The sequence below is a fragment of the Lonchura striata genome, chromosome 12 (genome assembly GCF_050655825.1).
Source record: "Lonchura striata isolate lonStrDom1 chromosome 12, ASM5065582v1, whole genome shotgun sequence".
NCBI lineage: Eukaryota > Metazoa > Chordata > Aves > Passeriformes > Estrildidae > Lonchura > Lonchura striata.
The window spans coordinates 10,082,603-10,102,394 of record NC_140714.1 but is presented as its reverse complement, the minus strand read 5'-3'; the positions used below and the strand labels follow the sequence as shown (position 1 = coordinate 10,102,394).

The 19,792-nt window shown below is 39.9% G+C and overlaps 2 protein-coding genes across 3 annotated transcripts in view; one reads left to right on the top strand and one right to left on the bottom strand.

Annotated features, from left to right (window-relative positions):
* LOC110470690 (netrin-4) overlaps positions 1 to 7,469 on the top strand; it is a 46,409-nt gene extending 38,940 nt beyond the window's left edge. The window contains exons 6-10 of the mRNA XM_021530547.4: positions 1,788 to 2,001; positions 2,667 to 2,803; positions 3,373 to 3,441; positions 4,510 to 4,680; positions 5,176 to 7,469. Coding sequence (XP_021386222.1) covers positions 1,788 to 2,001; positions 2,667 to 2,803; positions 3,373 to 3,441; positions 4,510 to 4,680; positions 5,176 to 5,312 — 728 coding nt within the window. The 3' untranslated portion in view covers positions 5,313 to 7,469. The remainder of the gene's footprint in view (positions 1 to 1,787; positions 2,002 to 2,666; positions 2,804 to 3,372; positions 3,442 to 4,509; positions 4,681 to 5,175) is intronic.
* A 3,651-nt stretch (positions 7,470 to 11,120) lies between these two features.
* CHCHD4 (coiled-coil-helix-coiled-coil-helix domain containing 4) lies at positions 11,121 to 19,748 on the bottom strand. Of its 2 annotated transcripts, none has more exons than XM_021531956.3 (3): positions 19,593 to 19,748; positions 17,805 to 17,903; positions 11,121 to 12,267 (listed from the first exon to the last, which is right to left on the bottom strand). In XM_021531956.3, exons 1-3 carry the CDS (start codon positions 19,612 to 19,614, stop codon positions 11,978 to 11,980), a joined length of 411 nt encoding a protein of 136 aa, XP_021387631.1. In that variant the 5' UTR covers positions 19,615 to 19,748; the 3' UTR covers positions 11,121 to 11,977. The 2 variants fall into 2 exon arrangements, with proteins under 2 accessions (XP_021387631.1, XP_085446612.1); XM_085590486.1 differs by lacking the exon at positions 19,593 to 19,748 and adding an exon at positions 18,034 to 19,298.
* Positions 19,749 to 19,792: the final 44 nt, after the last annotated feature.

Below are 19,792 nucleotides of genomic sequence, written 5' to 3'. Positions count from 1 at the left end.
AGCAGGCCAGGCTGCTGCCCGGCGCCAGCCTGCCCATTGTGCCCAGCACATTGCCCGTGACAGCACGTGGCTTTTCTGTCCCTAGGCTGTGGTGCCAGAGTCCCCCGAGCACAACGGGCCCAGATCCACCCGCAGCAGTGTAATAATACTATTAAAATTATTTGGCATAAAGAACGTTATTTGGAATAAAGAGCACAGGGCGTGGGGAAAAAAAATAACTACATGGTAAGCAGATCATAAGAGAAATGCCCTTTAAACAAAATTGCTCGCCCTTCTTCTTGTGTTATTTTCAAAAGGTATTTTCTTTTCCTGAGTTTCAAATATGAGGTTGCAGATGAAAGTGAATTTGTCCCTGCTACAAATTAAACTCTCTTTAGTCATATATTTGCCCCTTTTCCCTTCGAAAGTGATGTGTGGGATCAGAGTGTTCATTTGGTCTCTTATCTGTGAGCTCATGAAGAAAAGTAGTTTGATCAGAAACAATGATGGGCAAACTTCAAAAGCTGTGGAGATCATGCTTGGTCCAAATAAGCATCCAAAACGGCTGGCCTCTGATCCAAGCTATCTAAACACCTTGGGTGTCCAGCATTAAACTGAAAATCTCTGTAAAAGCAGGCCTTACCCACACAATTTTTATTTCTGTCCTCTTCCAGATGGATGAAGTAGTGATGCATTACCTTTTCAGTCTGCTACAAGTGAAAGTCAGGGCATGCTGCTTTCTTAATACAAAAGAGAGCTGAAATATGAAGGCCTGGAGTTCATCTCAGTTCTCATTTTGATCAAATTTGTGTGAACATCACAGTGGGTTTGTTTACTGCTTGTATTTTACTTCTGCAGAGCTGTTGGCATGAGGCTTGACCATCCCAGCCAGGTTCTGCCCTGATGGAGAGGAGTCAACTGTGCTGGCTTGCACCTCTCTGTGTATCCCTCCCTGATGCTGTCACATCAGGAATGTACCAGTGGGGTGGGATGATGACAATTTATTGTCCATGCAGGAAGAGATGTGCAAAGGAGCTATAACTATCTGTTTCCTGCCAAATTGCCTTGAGTTGCTAGGCTGGTGTGAAACTGGCAACAGTATTTGAAAGATTTGGAGGTTTTTCCTCCTATTTGCTCATCTTTAGCTACATGTAAAATACATCTAGTAAGTTTAGAAGTCTTTCATTCTGTTAGTCTTCCTTGAAAAGATCTGCTCATACATTTGTAAAAAAAAAAATTATCAGCTTCTTCGAGCACATACAGTATTGCATTGTGTGATGTTTAGCACTTCAGAAAGGAACTGAAGGAAATTTGTGCATTCTTTGGAGGCAGAAATTGAAAATAAGTTTCAGGTCATCTGAACAACTTGTATCCACCCCAGAGGAAACAGTAGTTTTATGATCTCTGTGTTTACACAAAAGGCAATGTAGGCAATAGCTATAAATCTTTTCCTTGTCCTTGCTAGTGAAACTTTCTGCAAAACACTTTTAAAGTGAATTACCTTCAAACCCCTTTAAAAATAAATATACAGAGGAGGCTTTCTGGTATCACTTGAAAACCCTGTGTGGTCATGATTTGTGTAGTGGGGAAGAGCACAAATGCTCAGTTATTTCATGCACAAATGGTCACAGTTGTACTTGATTTGCTTTGTCTAACAAATTAAAAAGAAAAAAAATGCAAATGTAGGCTGAAATACAATGCTTACTACTTCTGACTTAAAACTACTGAGCACGAGGAAGGCGGTACAAGCTTATCAGCCTTGCAAAAATGGCACTTAATTTGAATTGCCTCTTGCTGTGTGTCCACAGCCTGTGCCTGCCAGCCCCTGGGTTCAGCCAACGCCACGTTCAGCAGCAGCTGGAGATGCCACCCCCGGACAGGATTCTGCTACTGCAAACCAGGAGTGGCAGGTCCCAGCTGTGACAGGTGCCTCGTGGGCTACTGGGGCTTTGGAGAAAGTGGCTGTCGCCCCTGTGACTGCGCCAGAGACTGTGACCAGCACACTGGGACGTGTTTCAACAGGTAAAGCCCTGCTCTGGGTTCACTCGGAGATGGGACTCTAAGAAATGAAACCAATTCTGCAGCAATAACAAAAAATTGCAGGGTGCACAATCATTTGAAAAGGTGGCTGTAAATCATAAAAGGTTTTATGATTTAAAAGGTGCGCCGCATTATCCAAGGCAATCTTGGACAGATGAATCTTTGCAGTAATAACAGGCATTTTCACAACCCCATGGTACTATGTGCAGGGTCTTTAAATACATCTTTACTTCAGAAATAGATGGAAGAGTCTGAAGAATCTGCTTCTCATCTGTGCCCAGGGGAAAATGATTTGCTGAGCAATTACAGTTCCACAGCAATTGCAGCTGTCCTCAGGTCCCAGTGAAATCAACACGTGGTCACTAAGTTACATAATTCCCCCAAAACAAACAAACGTAAGCAAAAAAGGCCCAATTTATAGGTACTTTAAAAAATGCTAAGCCAGCAGGGGGAGGCCTAAATAGAAGCCTAGACCTTGTGATCTCTGCGTGGCATGAAGTTCTGCTCACATTTGCACTCCCAATCTGAAGAAAGCAAGCTCATCAGTCTGGGCACAGCCAAAGCCAGCTGTTTGTTTGTTTGTTTGTGGGTTTGTTTCCCTCCCCTGTGGTGCCCTAATGCAGTGCTGTGGTTTGTGTGTCCCCCAGCTATGACAGTGAGCCCTTCTTTCACATCCCCATCGGGGGACGAATCCCCGACCTCGTCCAAGCGCCAGCCAACGAGAGCGAGGAGGAGTGGAAGTGGAACGATCACGAGCAGGGATTTTCTGCACTGAGGCACCCAGGTACAGCGCAGAGTTTGGGAATATTTAGTTCCAGTTCTTTCAACCCACCACCCTGACTGGGTCTGCTCCCCCCATCTCCAGCTTGTTTGTAGTATGTAAATAGTTTTCAGTTTTGTCTGCCCTATAAAGATCAGCACTTGGCAGAGGTATCAGTGCCACCTACTGCATAACTTGACTTTTCTGAGATGGATATTGCCTTAATACCAGGAAGCGTCAGCACTTCTTAGGTTATGGGATCAAACAAAGGTCTCATTAATTGCATGATTTACAGCTGAATCTGATTCTTACAAATCTCTTCATTAGGGTGAGATTATTAACTGAACAATAGACCTCATGTGGGCTGCATTTTACTTGACAGGGTTGATCAGATTTCAGAGTAATTATTTTATCATATAACAAGAAACACATTTGTAAATCACTGAGCTCACTCTCCAACTTATTCATAAGGTTCATATAGATTACGGCAACTATAGATATCTAACTTCATAACTGTTGATTATTTGCTCTTCTTTTCTCTCTCATGTCCTGGCTCTTCTCCAACCTTTTGTGTTCTTGGGTTTCCCTGCTAGAAAAGTGTGTGTGCAAAGAAAAGGTTCTCGGAAGCGTCAGTGACTTCTGCCAAATGAAATATGCCTATGGTAAGTGGGTGACATGCCCCCAAGCTATGATCATTTCACAATCTTCCTGCTATGCATATTGTTAGCTGATAGCTATGAAAAATGACAGGCTTGGTTAAGTCCTGAGAGGTAGGATTTCTTCTGCCTTTTTTGTCTAGCGACATGCCCAACTTCTGATTAGAACTTAAAAGTGTTTTTCATGCAAAACTCTGTGGTGTTTCCTTCCCACCCAGTTAATTTCCTTCTTTATAGCACAAGGGGTGCTGGAATAATACTCAGTGGAATGATTGGCCTCTACATCAAGAAAAAAATGATAAAAAAACCTCACATCTGAAATTCCCTTGCTTTTACAGTCATTATGCAGGTTCCAATAGCCATGCTCATTTACCAAGGATGTATTTAAAACTCTTGTTTATGAACACCTGGCTCATGCCATCACACGAAGCAAGAGAGGAAAGCTCTGGGATCCAGAGTCATGCCAAAAGGTTATGGGATCCTACTAAATTAAAAGGAACAGAAATGTATCATGGCAACCAGGTGTTGGACGACAAAACAAAAATAGTTCTTCTGGTTTGTGGTGCAATCAATAGAATTTTATGTGACATGCCTGATAGGAAACTTCTTGACTTCCTTCCTGTAGACAGTCCCTTCTCACAGGACAGAGTTTTTGAAAGGCCAGTGTTAAAGCAAAACACTAAAGTTTTCAAACTGGAAATATAACATGTAGAATAAGTGCTTGAAATCAGACTGGTAGCTGCTGGTTGGGGTTTTTCGCCCTTCCTTTGTATATATACAAGTGCTTTCCTTGAATTTCCAAGTGTTTGACATCAGTCCATTAAAAAATAACTGCTAAATAACATGGCAAAAGGATGTTAACTACTTAAAAAGAAAAATCCAGTTTTTATTCCCCAGATTTATTTAAAAGATCCATCAGTGAAGTAGACAAGCACTGTACTTTCTGTACAACTGCACTTCAGGGGATTTTTTGTGTCTCCTTTCAAGGTGTTAAAATTTTACCTTTTAGCAGCATTAACCAAAATTCATTTAGAAATTCATTGTTGGTATCTATTTGGATATGTTTTCTGGCAGTAATAAAAGCAAGAATCCTGTCTGCTCATGACAAAGGGACCCATGCAGAAGTTGTTGTGAAAGTGAAGAAGGTCCTGAAATCAAGCAAAGTGAAAATTGCTCGGAGCAACAGAAGCATTTACCCAGAATCCTGGACCAACAGGGGCTGTACATGTCCCATTCTCAATCCTGGTAAGGACAAAATACTCACTGGGGGTTTTGCTTCCCCTGTAGACAGTGCTTAGGAACATCAGCTGTGATCAGCCTTTCTGGGGCAGCATCCTTTGATTCATCCCCTCCAAAGCATGTTTGCTTTCCAGCTCAGTGTTCAAGGAGGGTGGTAAAGGCAGGAGGGGGGCAAAGGCATAAGCAGCAGCTGCCAAATCCCAGATCTGTGTGCAGAACCTCACTGGAATGAAATCAATTTGTAGTTGTAACCCCTGAGCACAGCCCTGACACCTGTGAATCTGTGTGCCCAGGAGCCAGCAGTGATAGTATGCACATGGATTTATACACATAAGATGGCACATACATAAGCTGGATGACACTGGCAAAGGTGCTGTATGCCAGATCCACATGAAATAGAGAAAATCTGGTTTGGTTCTTTCTTATTCTATTTGCTAACTAAGGGTTTTCCCATTTTCTTTTTTTTTTTTTTTTTTCTTTTTTTCTTTTTTTTTTAACTAGGTACTGACTACCTAATAGCAGGCCAAGAGGACTCAAGGACTGGCAAACTCCTTGTGAACATGAACAGCCTGGTGAAACCCTGGAAGGCACATTTGGGAAAACAAGTATCAGATATTCTTCGAACTGGATGCAAATGATTTCTGCTTCAGAAATTACAGTGCTGGACTTTGCCTTTTAGTAACACTGCAGTGAAAGGTGTAGTTAGTTCAAGCATTCCCATTCAACATGCTCCTAGCTGAAGCAAGGAAAGCAGACTTGCCATCCCTCTTTTCATGTACTTAGACAGGAAACTCGGGACATGACTACTTTAAAAAAAAATTCACAGCCTTATCATACAAAATTACCTAGTGCATCATATATAGATCACAAGTCAGTTCTTCACTTGAGCCTGATTCCAGCCAGAATCATTTTACAAGGCAAAACTAAAGATATGGACTAGTGTTTCTATACTCCAGGTCAGAGTCTGATATTAATATGTATAAACTGCTTTCATAATACATTCATTACTGGAATGTAATTTTCTTTATAAATGACCACTAAAAGGCAGCAATTTCTTTCAGCTTCACAAGTGGCATAATACTAAATAAGCATAAAAGAGAGCTCAAACTGACTTACCATCAGACTGCAATTATGCCAATATAATAGGCTGCTTTCTAGGGGACAATATTATCCCACTGCCTACCTGAAACAAACATGTGGCTTATCTTGGGACAGTGTTCTTTAGAGATGTGCACTGCTATCATCAATGCTTAGTGCTGAGCTCTGCTGCAGAAACCACCTTGGCTCAAACTCCATTCCAAATGCAGCTCTGTGCTGTCGTACTTAGTCTGCAACACCACAAAGGTTTCAAAGCACTCACTGCAAATAAACCTTAATTACAGGAAAAAGCCAAAGCGTGAGGAACTAGCAGCTGCTCTAATGTGGAAATTGTGACACTACAAAAGCCACAAAGCAGAAACAGGAGGTAAATGGACTGGCTGGAGCATGTATCAAATGAGGTAAGCTGCAGTTCTGGGAGAGCAACCTGGCTGTTCCAACTGTGCTCAAGACCACTTGCCTTCGATTGCACTTAGTGCTTTCATTGTGCTTTATTTCTCTTGGTCACACTTCAGGGTAAGATGCTGAAACTCTGCTTCCTTCCCATAGTGCCTGAGGATTATTCCTCCCTCTGCAAAAGCACAGGAGTGATAACATCAGCACTCCAGGTAAAATTAGTTCTCCTCTGCAAAGACATTATTTCTAAATCAATTTTACCCTATAGTAATCAAGAGGTAGCTACTTAAATCCTTCCCTAACACAGAATTTTGAGGAAATTGAAGTTTGAGATGTGTCCCCCGTTTAAGGACTCATAACCAAATCAAGTTGGTTGGAGCACTCTCTCTTCAACTAAGCAAAAATCACACTGAATCAATCTATATTCTTTCAGGGATTTACAGAGAAAGAGTAGCATACATGCTACTTTAGCATGTTTCAATTCCATGTCTAATTTTTAATGCTCCTAGGGAAGAGATGTTTTCATTTAGCACTGTCTGACTGGTAAGTGGTACACCAGAAACCCTAATACTAATGCAGAACAATGGTTTTCCAGCCTACAAGTTATGACATTGTTTTGTTCTCTACCAATGAGAATTCAGCCACTTCCATTCTATTAACTGCTATTTTACTTTGAATTTCACAGATTGAACAGCAGAGATACCTTTAGCTCATTTGGAAACGGATGACAGGCAAAAAAAGGGAAAAAAAAAGAAAAGCTTTTTTTTAGGGAAAAAATGCTCCAATTTGTTTCCCAACAAGATATAAACAGTGTTTCTAGTGTTTTTTCCTCCCCATTTTTCAGGAAATTTCCCTTCCTCCATTGCTTTCCCCCTTTCACTTCTTAATTTATTTGTTGTTACCTAAACTGGTATCCAACAATGTGGCATCTCCAACAAGCTATTTAATTAATGCAATAAAACACTTTTTAACCAAGGCATTTGGCAGAATTTGAAATCTCAGCCTTATGAAATTAGGCGCCCAGCAACTGCTTTCTTTACTGTCTCCAGAAATTGTCTCACAACAAAAAGATTAACTAGTTCTCTTTCAAATACCAATAAAGACCTGTACATGAATTTACAGTCTGATCTCAAAGGGCCTCTCACAAGAAATGAAATTCAAGCGTAGGTTTAGAATTAAACTAAGGAACGTGCTTTTCAACAGAGGCCGTTTTACCTGTAGGGGATCTTATTTAATGACAATGAGGATATTCCATGTTGGTTTATAGTCAGCACTGTATTAAAGCAAACACCTCTATTCTACTTTTTGTGCCAGACTGGTGGTTTTGTGGGGAGGGTAAGCATCTGCATAGCTCTCTTCTGTGAATAAAAGTTATTTTTTGACACATTCATTTACTAGCATTACTAGCTACTGCTAGTAGAAATATAACTTGGAATCACAGATTATGTTTTCCATACAGCATCGTACGAAGGGAATGATGTGCTGTGAGGGGAACTGTAAGGAACCTGTAACACTCAGAAACAAGTAACTGGACATGTCATCTAGGGTACAACAAATCCTGTATTAACCTACCCTTCACATTGCTGTGCCATCTGTGTTAATCTGCACTGTGGAATCACCACAAATCCTCCTGTGCTCGTTGGTTTGGCCCTCCTGAACTGTCTGCTCACAGATCATCAATATTGATTTAAAATAAGCCATTGTAAAAAACAAACATTGGTGCTATAATCATTGCTGCACTCCTCTACTCTTCCTCTGTTTGGGTGTGTCTTCTCTTGGCTCCACCATCACCAACAAAACATCAGCTCCAGAGGGGTTAAAAGCAATTGGAAAACAACTGCAGACAGGCTCCTGTTCAACAAAATGAAATCATGTCCAGTGAAGAGAGCTGACTAGGAATAAATGACAAACTGCTGGTAGCTTCTCTACATTGTCCACACTAACACTGACAGAATTTTAATGAGGTAAAACAAGAGTCCAGAAGCACACAAATTCCCTTTTTTACTTCCCTAGGAATAAGTAGGTTCATTGACGTGTGATCAGATACACAGGAGCCATTGCTGTCAGGTTAACAAGGACACTCTCAGTCAGAACTGCACAGGATATAGATCTCGTTTCCAAAACAGCCCTGCCACATCCCCAGATCTAGTAACCCCTACAATGGCCTGCAAGATAAATGTCTCCTCCTAGCCACCATTTTGTTCATCATTCCTTTTGCAAGGAGGAAGGGAAAAAAAAAGGGGTTTTTTTGCACCTGAAGCAAGGCCGTATCTCTAGGAAAGTTACTACACACAATTGAAGTCAGTTCTCTGCAATGCCCTCAGGCTGTACTACAGAGAACAGCAGAAAAAAAAGTGAGCAACTTTTAATTCTGAAAATGCAATTTTGTCTAATTTTAACTATTTTTCAGTCCTCTTTTACATTTTAGAATATATGTTTTGATAAAGGATCATCTAAAAGAGACAAGTTTTAGAGGCAATCATTATCAACATCAGGATATGTAATACATGCACCACTGATTCAAGTTTAAGTGGATTGCACGAACCATACCATCCTAACAAGGAAGTTATCACAAGTTATAGATGAATTTGTGGCCTGCATCATGCAGGAATTGCATAGCTGTTAACAGTCCATCCAGCTTTCAAAAGCAGAGATTGTTTCACCACTGTACCAGAGGAGGACAAGGGTGTGCAAAAACTGAAGAATGGTTAAAACTGAAAATCTGGAGTATTTCACAGCAATATGAGACAAGGGAGTATTTTGGCAGCAATGGTAGGTCTGTAGGGAGAATACAATTAAAATAATGTCTTTGTAATCTAAAAACTAAACAGAGAAAATTCAACTGGAATTCTATCTATATGTAACTGTCTGGGCTAAGTAACTTGTATTGGAAAGATATTCTGATACATCTAGAAGTGCTTCATGTATTGTTAACAGATTATTTTAGCTGAACTTTTATAAACATTTAATCACACTCAGCACATCAGCTTTTAAAGGCCAAAGATCAACTAAAGGCACAGAATTAAAGAACAATTCTTTCACAATGAAAGGTTTCTTTATCTCCCAAGGACTACTTGTGACTTCACACAGCAGCACCTATGACTTGACAAAATCACCTGGTAACATAAAATCGGTATGAAATGGCTCTATAAACACAATTGCTCAAGCCCATTTGAATCTACTACTTTCTCTCCAAGAACCAGTAGCTCAGTGATGGCAGACAGAAAAACAAGGTATTATTTATAAAATAAATATATAAAATAAGAAACACATTAAAACAAGACATATGCAGCTCTAAGTTTTGTATCCACACAATAAAAATGCAACTTACCATCTGCTTATTTCACAAGCTTGTCATATATTGCCAAGGATCATTTTATCATCTTTATTATATACTAGAATAACCACTAATTGATGTTAGATTTAAAATTGGGGCATGTAACTATAGAAGAAAAATCACACAAATGAAGCAATGCTGGGAAACAGAAACAAGGAGTTACATTATTTATGCATTCAAAACTGCATGAGTTTACATAGCAAAAAAAAAAAAAAATTCCACAAAGAATTATTTAGGATTAAAGCTATGACTTCCTTTCTCAAAACACTTCAAACACATCACACAGTGCTCTTCACAGTTTCTGGTGTAAGATCCTTACATATTTCATATTTGTACTGCAGCACAACAGGTTACCAAGCCACAACAGTCAGAAAGAAGCAAATCCATCCTAAACACACCTTCCAATGTGTCAGATTATCCCCCAAGTTCCCTCTGTCAGTATTAGGTGCACATCTGTACCCACTGTAGGCCAAGATTTGCACATTTTATGTTTTCTACACAGGTGCTACAAATACAGTTGCAGAGGATAAACACAAACACTTTAGAGCACAAAGGCAATGTGTGAAAGAAAAGCACAGCAAGAATGAAAAAGGCAACTTGTCAGAACAAAGCACGCCTTGAAAAACAGCTCTTGCTTCCTCACAGACAGTGCACTAGATTTCTGTTTGAACAACCAGAAGCTTGGGTGCATGTGATTTTTTTTAAATTTGGTGCCCAGTGTTCATCTATTGCCTAAGTGCCAAAGATTATCTCTGCTGCTTTTGTGCCTGTTTACTCAGGTTAACTTGGCACTTGGCTTCCTATGCCTGAAAGAGTCACACTGAGAAGTTCTGTGTCATTTTGTTTCTTTGAAAAGCGGTGATGCAGAGTCCCTGCTATCACTGCCCTCAGAACAAAGTAGTTGTAAGCCACTTAACTGCCTCCAGATTTTTTTCTGAGGATTCAACAGCTGCACTGAAATACTTCAAATACACTGTAAAACTTGACAGAAATTCCCCTCAAACATTCAGAAACATTAGTGGCACCAAATTCCCTTATGCAAGCAAGACACAAAAGTGCAATATGGAATTAATGCTGCTGAGCACCCCAGAGTGCTGCCCACAGAGAAAGGCAAGTGTTTAAACATTGCTGGGTTTTGTGGGCTGCATTACTGACACTACAACCTCTTACGCTTTGGGTGAGGTAGCCAACACAAGGAGAGAAAAAAACAAAAGAACCACAATCTGTTTTGGAAAAAAAAATCTCACAGTCTATCTTTTGCTCAGAAAGACAAACAATGTAGTATAGTTTATCTACAGCTATTAAACTATAGTGAACTATTAAATTATTTGCACTCCTTAAGTAATTTTCAAATATTTTAATAGCTGGTCACGTTTATTTGATGGCTCATGATCCAGTCCACTACAGGTACTGAAAAAGCTTTAGGTTTTTTTATGCCTGCGCTGGGGAGAAAAGAATAAGAATAAAAATCTGACAAGCTGGAGCAACTGATCTTCACAACCCACAAATTAATTCAAGGTCTGCTTACAGCACAGAACAGTTCTCAAATCCGATCAGTGTTAACAAAAAACCAACCCAACAAAACACCACACGACAAAGACACAGGAGCTTCCAGTGAGGGTAAAAAGTATTTGCTTTTTAATATGCACTTAAGTCACAGTATCTGTTTTGAGATCATTACACCAGGTAACAATTTATTGTATCTCAAAGTATTTTACAAGTGCCCATCTATATATTGAAGGAGAAGGTAATAACCAAAGGAAACCAAAATCTGTATTTTTAGAGCAAAAATAAAGCCAGTGACCAACATTCTTTTCATTCATCTTAATCTTCAGTTACACAACACACCATTTTTACAAATGCAAAAGGCATCACAGTAAATAAATGAAATCAAAGAAGATGTGCATTTCAACGTTTTCCTGGCAGTACTGATCAGATGCCAGTAGTAAAATGCAACTATAATCTAGTAATTGAAATTATTTTAGAAATTCTAGATCTAGACCATTTTCAATGTCTTGCATCACTTTGGAAAAAAAAATCTTAAAGGAAAAACAATCATTTAATGTAATTTCTATTGATAGAACTGAATACATTAAATTAAAAGCAGCTGATCAGAACATACTGAAATGAAGACAGACCTGGTGTGCCAGTGGAATTTTAGTTGAGAGCTATGTGCTTCAAGACATTATTCAAGTCAAAACTCAAGGAAAACTTCAGGGTAAAGAACAGCTGTTAAAGTTTTAACTGTGTCCAAAACCAGGTTACACAGTACATACATACACTCACTCTTTTTGCAGTATTTATTTGCAAGGCTGAAGCTCTGAGATTTTTCCTTCAGGAATAAATTATTTATTATGATACAGTGCACAGAATATGGTGAAACATTTCCTCACTACTCAGAAGACAGACACACTTCAGAAGTCCAAGTCTCTGAAAATGAGAAATGGAGACGACAGCCTCCTTGCATCTTCATTAGCTGGATGCCTTCTCCTCTTTGGCAGCAGAGGCCTCCATAGAGGCAGCTTCCAAATCTTTGCTGGACTTCTCATCATTCTCATCTTCTTGAGGGTAAAGATCTGGGTATTTTTGCATGCATTCCTGCATGGCACGGAACTGGTCCACACAGTCTGATCCCTTTATTTCTTCTGTGCTATAGTGGAAACAAGAAAAGGCTGACTTGAACTGCTCCCCACAGGGACCACTAGCCATTCCACCCAGACACGGACAATTCCAATTGATATCTCCATTGGGCAATATCAATCCTGAACAAACAAGAGAGAAGAAAAGTTAATGCTCCTTCCAAACATTGACTTCACTCAGTGACAGCTGCTGGGCTGCAGGTGTGAACTCAAGCACTTATAATGCCATCTTAGCTCTGTAGCTTCAAGGCTGATAAACACCTTTCACTGCCCAGCCAATCTGCTTCCCCCTCTGATCTGTATAATCCTTTAATGGGCACAAGTGAGATTAGGTCTCTATCCATCTCTGAATTAAGTCCTTCTCCCTGGACTATAGACCACCGAGAATATTCTAAGGGAACAGCAAAACAGATAGATGTCAAGTCAATCAATTTGCCAGACTCTGTCAAGGGAACAAGCAAGCATTAAAATATTCGATACAAATAGTAAGACTTTAAATCCAATATTAAGACTAGAAATCTTTTAAATCAAATCAAATGGATGCATTTTTCTTCTTGTTTTAAATAAACTCTGAAATAACTCACAACTTTCCCCCTTCAAATTTCAACTGGAAGACCAGAATTGCAAAAACAAAAATCAGTGTATTTGTAAAGATTAAGTCACGTGCCACAGAACACAAGAACAGCAAGCCTGCCTGTCAGGTTGCCGGAAACCAAATTGTACTTCAGAACAACTGAAAGGAGTTAAGTGTTACTTCAGACTCAAAACTAGAACAGCTGTAAACCTCTGCTCTGGAACAGTTAAAGTCTTGACAGAAATACTTCACTGGTGGCCCAGCAGGGTGAAGATTTAAGGGCATATGTGTTTCTAGATGGCAACTGATTTACACAATGAAGGTCAAACAGCAAGTTGAAGAATTCCTTTCCTCTGATTTTAGAAATTCAATATAACAGACTTGGTCCTGTGGACTGCTAGTCTCTAATGCAATAAATACATCTATATTTCCTTTTTCTACCTGGTATGAACACACACAAAGTATGTTCATCTATCAAGAACAAGAAAACTACTGTGCTATGATCCAGGCTGGTTTCTTCTCCACTTGAACAGTTTGCTCTCCTCCTCTTTAACAGACTTTTCTAACTTCACCTCCAGGCTGAGTTTCTGCAGAAGCTGACAGCATGTGCATAACCTTTAAATTTATGCACCTTGCCTTTAGAAAGAGGGTAAGAAAATACCACTGGCAGACAAAAAAGTTTAATTAATTCTGGTTCAAACATGAAATTATATTTAAGACCTGGCACAACTTGACATTACCTAAAATCCTGTCACAGAATTTAATAAACTTATTTCTTGTCTTTATCCTGTGGATTAACAAAGTTCCAAACATACATTTCATTCCTATATGCAATTGCTTGGACACCAGGCTGCAATATCATGAATCTTGAATGGTACAACAAAAGCAGCTCAATCATTTAATTGCTGTATTAAAAGGAATATTTTATTGTGATTTGCAATTCATCAGTGATGTTCTCTATCTCAGCCAATGCAGTTCAGCAGAAAATTAGAGTCAGTCAAATCTCAGCATTGATCAGACTCCTTTTTCATTACAGAAAGTAACAGTGTCCTTAGCATGATTCAGTCAACTACAGTAATACTGTCATTTTCCATGGGCCACACTTTATTTGGCAAGATGGTTTTGCGAAATATCTGTAATATTCACTGCACTGATAATATACACCTAATCCAGTGCATTACAGCATCTCCAGCTGCCTGGGGGAGAAGCAGGACTTTTGAGACAAAAAAATGGGTGGCTGGTGTCAGATTTCTCATTGCTAAGGATGACATAAAGCAGAAAGATATTAATCATATGGTGTAGGAGAAATTCAATTTGCTTTATAAACTAGATTTTGCAGTCCTATATTCCTCCTCACTAACATCAACCAGTCATTTAAGGCAATTTTTCTAGCACTTTAAGAAGGAAAAAAAACACAATTTGAAATTTTCCCGAAGACATTACAGCAATAAAATTACTTGTAAAATAATTCTCTTAAAACAGATTGCTCCTTTTAGAACTAGACCTGCCTTGTAAACATGTAAATCTTACTGTGAATTATCCCATAAACAATACATTCTATGGCACCACAAGATCACTGATTTACACCTATTTTATCACTGAAATAGCACCAGTTTCAGAAGTTTTCTGTACACAGAAACCATGCTTTAGAAAAACAAAACAAAAATACAGATGAATAAAGCAAGGATTTCCTCATTCATAATCACAGCAGAATTCACACATCAATGAGTAAGTCCATCAGCAAGCTTAGAACACAATTAAATCGGAAACAGATTTCATCCATTGCTCTTCCTGAGCTGCAAGCCTGCAATAGATAGGATTACTATTTTTAATTAAAATTGAATTCAAACTTCTTTCAAATGCAGTCTGAACCTCACTGATCCAATGCGTCACAATCTACTTGAACCTGCACTCGTGGAAGAAAAAATAACCCTGTTTACATCACTTGAGATCAAGACTTGTGTGAGCAATTGAATGCTGACATGACAACCTAAAGTCTCGTGGCTCATGGAAGCTGCTCATGTCATGGCCAAAGGCAGGCCCATCTGCATCTGTGTCAACACTCGTCTTTGAACTCGCTGCTATGAAGTCCCACTGTTGTTCTGAGAAGAGTTTCTTCCCTGTTACATGACAAACACTCCAATAACAAGTTTATCTGCCAGGGATTCACAGTGTAAGATGACAGGAAGCAGGATTGAAAGGGACATCATTAGTCACAGAAACAGTCCTGTACATTTGATCATTCATCAAGTTCTTTCTTAAAAGAACGTGGAGTTTTGCTTCATCAGTCCCCTCTAGAAACCACTTTAAAACTGTTTATAAAATAAGATGACAGGAACAAGTCTGGAAAAACAGAAGGGAAAGACCAGCAACAATCTGTGTTTGAGGTCCAATTCCATAAGTACTTTTATCCAACTTTCCCATCACAGCTGTAACACTAATAAAAACCACTTTGCATGCATAAAACTCATCATTGCCTTCTTCATATAAGCTTAATAAAAGAAAAAAATTACTCGAAGTAAAGGCAGCCAAGATGTCAGTGAAAACCAGGAATCTTTCATGTTTAAATTCCACCATCTGCAACACATAGGACTAGAAAGATGCTTTACAGTAACAATACTATTTCAAAACCACTGCAAATGAATTCTTAATTTGTTTCCATCAGCCACAGCTGTCAAAACGCACAGACACTGAACTGTGATCTTCACTGCAGTATGAAATCCTAACCCGAACTTATTCTAGTTAGTATGCCTTTCCTTTTCCCGTGGCTTTTTTTCTTTCAGTGCTTTTAGGTTAAAGTGAGTCATTAACATTTTGCCTACCAAAATTGCCCAGCTGATACAACAACAAAATACAGACAGAAATAAGAGCAGTATACAACTGGTTTTTAACCTAATGGAAACAAAACACAAGTTTTCCTGACCAATCTAGTGATTCAAGTAGACTGCTCAAAGACTAATGTCTAGGACAAAATAAGAACTATCAGAAATGACCACATACAAAACTAGATGTTTATCTCAAGTATGAAAAAGGCCCCTACAAAAAAACAAAACCTCAAACACAAAGTTTCAGGTGTATTAGAAAACAATGCAGATTATGGCAGGTCTTTATAATGCATCTATTCTTTCCCATATATGACTGGTATCTTTGGCACAGCAGAAAAGATGAAAAGAGTCCTTACAGTTAATTATACAACACTGGAAACCAAGTCTTCTATTCCATGTAGAAGCTAAATTAGAAAAGCCTACATGTTACACTAGGTACAGCAAAACCCTTCCCAATTTTCTTTTAAATAAAAGCAATGCATGCCAGAGCTTCAGCATTTCAACATATTCCAAACCATTTTACCCATGTCTTTCCCGCCCATAAGCTTCACTCCCTACTGCTACATTCTGGGATTGGTCCATTTTCTCTCTTCTGATCTAATGCACTGTAGCCCTGCATCATTCAAGAGGTTTTTCAGACTGAAAAACATGGCAGTAATGTACCACATATTAAGAATAAAACTCAACAAACTAAGAAAATCACACAACAAGAAATTCCCACCCGAACTTTTTGACAGTACTTAAACATATTTCTCATTTTGAAACCCCAGACACATACTGTCACTGTAAGGTGACATAAAAACCTCCTGGCTTTTCCCCTTTCTTCTCTATCTATTGTTGAGGAAGAAAGTGACCTAACATTCTGTAAATGCAGGACTGCAGGAAACAAAGCCCATCACCTCTCCTCCTCACCACAGCCTTTCCATGTCCACCAGAATACACGTAAGAGCAATGAATTATATGGCATTTAAACAAAAATTAAGTGTTTTTTTTTAAATTTTGACTAGTTTATTACCCAAAAGTATGTCACACCAGGACATCAACAGACTTATCAGTGCAGGTGAGAAAAACACTTGGATATATAACTGACTACATACAGCTCAAATGAAACCAAAATAGGCAGATAATGCAGTAACATTTCAACACAAGTCTAAGTACGAAAAAAGTTAATTTTAATGACAGAGGAAGGTGTGGTTCAAATTACACTACACACCATATCAGCTAACAGAAACCCTGTGAGCTCCAGCTGCTAAACTGCTTAAATGCTGCCCTCTAAAGGTCTCTGAGACACTTTAGAAAGCATAACTTTCACTTTCTAACTAAGTTTCAAAGAGTCTGAAGAATTTACTTCAGCTTCAGTTCAGCTGAAACCAATGAAATCCCTTCCCACAAAGTGAAGAGACCAAAAGGTCTGTAAACATACAGGCAATTAGAAAAAATTAACCTAAACTCACATTTCCATGATAATTATTAACCCAGGGCAAAAGTTATTAAATAATCATTACAGGAAATATATTTCATGTACCCATTATTTAAAATACACAACCAGAATATTGTAAATCTTCGTCTCAGAACTATTCTGCTCTCTTAAATCTCTATTTTCAGGTTAGATATGCTTCAGACAAGAACTGTAATCTTCATTAAAACTTTTGCATTTTCAAGGCACAATGATAGCAGCTGAAAACTCAATAATTTTAACTTACCCGTCACGTGGCACTGAAAGATATTGATTATATTGCTACCAGTATAGTATAGATTAGCCAGATGTTCATTTATATTAAATCAGATATTCAGACATTGCTATAGTAGGCAATTCCAACTGCTCACAGGCAGGTGAGCAACTCACTTCAATGACAGTGATATAAAACTTCCCTAGTTTCTCCAAAAATTGCACACTGTTACTTAAAACAGGAAAAACAATCATAATTTTCACTTGATTAGGCTCTAACATTATTCATAAAAGGAAAAGGTATCCCTGCATATCCCTGGCCACTAACCAAAACTAAAAGCCATCAACTTATTTGAACAGGTACTAAGAAAAATCACAAGTGTAGAAGACGAAATACCGGAATAAAGCGTATCATTAGTAATGTCCTAACCTCGCAGTTAAAACTGCCAAGAGTTTGGGTATTTACTGCATAACCAGCTGCCCTCAGGATTTAAATATGCTTAAGTTTTCCTAATTCGTGCAGGGATTGTTTTCTGTTGGATTTATATATGATGTAACACCCCTTACTTCTGTTCTTCAGCTCACTACTGACCTTGCTCTTCGTAAGGGTCATCTGGGTCATCTGCAACCAGCTCAGCACTGCTCGGTGTCTCATGGTCCTCCTTGGTTGCAAATATTATTCTGTCTTTTCCTGCCATGGAGGAGACAAGAAACAACAGTTCAGAGAAATCTGAGATGGAAAAAGATTTATTTACAAAACTGCTGAACACCACAATGTGACTCACCAATATTGAGAATGAACTGTTGTATTTAACAATTACCTTCAATGACAACAGTTGCTAGTCCAGAGGAACACATACACACTGAAATTCTGTTATTCTAAAGCTCCAATTTTCATAGCAATGTCCTGCAATGAACAGTAGACTCCACTGAACTGCAAATTTAAAAAGCTGTTTCAAAACAAACTCAAATTGCTCCAAGACAAGGACTAAAACAGATGACAGGTTTAGAAGTGGAAAAAAAACCCCTATAATAGCAGTAAAGCATTCAATAGGAACTTATTAATAACAGCACTCTTTGCTAAAGACTAGTATAATATTTTAAACTAATCATATGAATTAAAAACAGAAGACAGCCATCACCATATAGAGCTAACTACATTGAAAAGTGCTGTGAACGTTACAAGGGATGGAAATGCAACAGAGCAAATTTCCTGCTCTTGATTTAACTAAAACATTCCATAGTGGGGTCAGGGGAGGCTTGGCTGGAAACTTCAGTAGTTTTAGTTTTCTAACAACCTTGCAAAGCTCTAACACACACTCTGAGAGTGGAAAAAATGGTAAACTCCCCAAGAATTCTCCAAATTCGTAAAGGCCACTACAGTAACTTATGAGAAATTAGAATCTTCTGGCCCCTCAGTGTGACCTCAGCCAGCAGATGTTCAGTAACTTAACCTTGCTGAGTAACCATGCATTTAAACATATCTGAAAAACAGAAAAATCTAAGACCTTCAAAAAATAGTAACAGCTTTCTGACAAATCTGCATTGTAAAGTTTGCTGGAGTACAATGTGGAACGTTTGGTCATTTCTTACATAAAAGGAGAGAGAAAACACATGAACTCTAACCCTGTCACTGCAATTTTCTAGGGCTGCATAAAGCAACTTACAGATATTGCAAAACTAAACAAAGCACAGCATAAAGCATAAAAGAGGTCCATAAGTTATGACCACCTCGATACAGTTTATAGTCTGTGGCCAAGTTTGTAACTTACGAATGGCATTTAGAACTATTGGTGCTTTTTTCCTCATCCTGAAACTTTACATTCACCCACTTGGCATTACTTAAGAGAGCAAGGATTTTTATTTATATATAAGTAGATATAGATACTTATCTACGCATCTCCCACTTTAAGAAGTGGTTAAACACCACCACCTGTACAACACGATACAGAATAGCTCGCACTACACCCACCCTGTCCATCGACCTTAAAAAGGCAAAACCCCACAGCTCTGACCGCTCAGCCAGGCTGGGATAAATGTAACCCCGGCGGGCAGCAGGCGCCCCGCGGCCGGGAGCCGCCCTGAGGCCACACGCGGTCTCGGCGGGCACCTCCGGCCGCTGCGGGGCCTCACCGTGCCCTCACCGCGCCCACACGGCCGGGACCGCGCTGCCGCCCCACGGCCCCACCGCCCTCCGTGAGGAGAAAGGTCGGCGGCGGGAGGCGAGGCGCTGCCGCCGCTACACGCGGACCGCGGGCGGCCGCCGCGCCTCCTCTCCCCTCCGGCTGCGCCTTCCCCTGGCGGGCTGCGGGCAGCGGGCGGTCCCCCCGCGGCGCACCCACCCCCGGCGGGGTGACATTGGGAGGACGCTCGGGCGCACCTTCCTGCCTGCAGTAGGACATGGCGGAGCCGGCCGGTGCCTTCCTCCGCAGCGCGCCGCACGCGGGCCCCGCCGCTCCGCTCCTGCCGTCCCGCCGGCACCGCTCGGGCAGCGCCGCGCCGCCGCTCCACGCCGCGACCTCCCGCCTCCGGAAGCGCCTTCCCGGCCCCGCGGCGGCCGTGACGCACCTCCTGCGGCCG

Bases quoted from the DNA above. Each gene is read 5' to 3' on its own strand.
- CHCHD4 (XM_085590486.1), bottom strand. From the start codon at position 18,070: ATGTGTTCCTCTGGACTAGCAACTGTTGTCATTGAAG. The intron at 17,904-18,033 runs GTAATTGTTAAA...CCTCCATGGCAG, and splicing joins AGCAACTGTTGTCATTGAAG to GAAAAGACAGAATAATATTT. The intron at 12,268-17,804 runs GTCAGTAGTGAG...TTGTTTGTTCAG, and splicing joins TGACCCTTACGAAGAGCAAG to GATTGATATTGCCCAATGGA.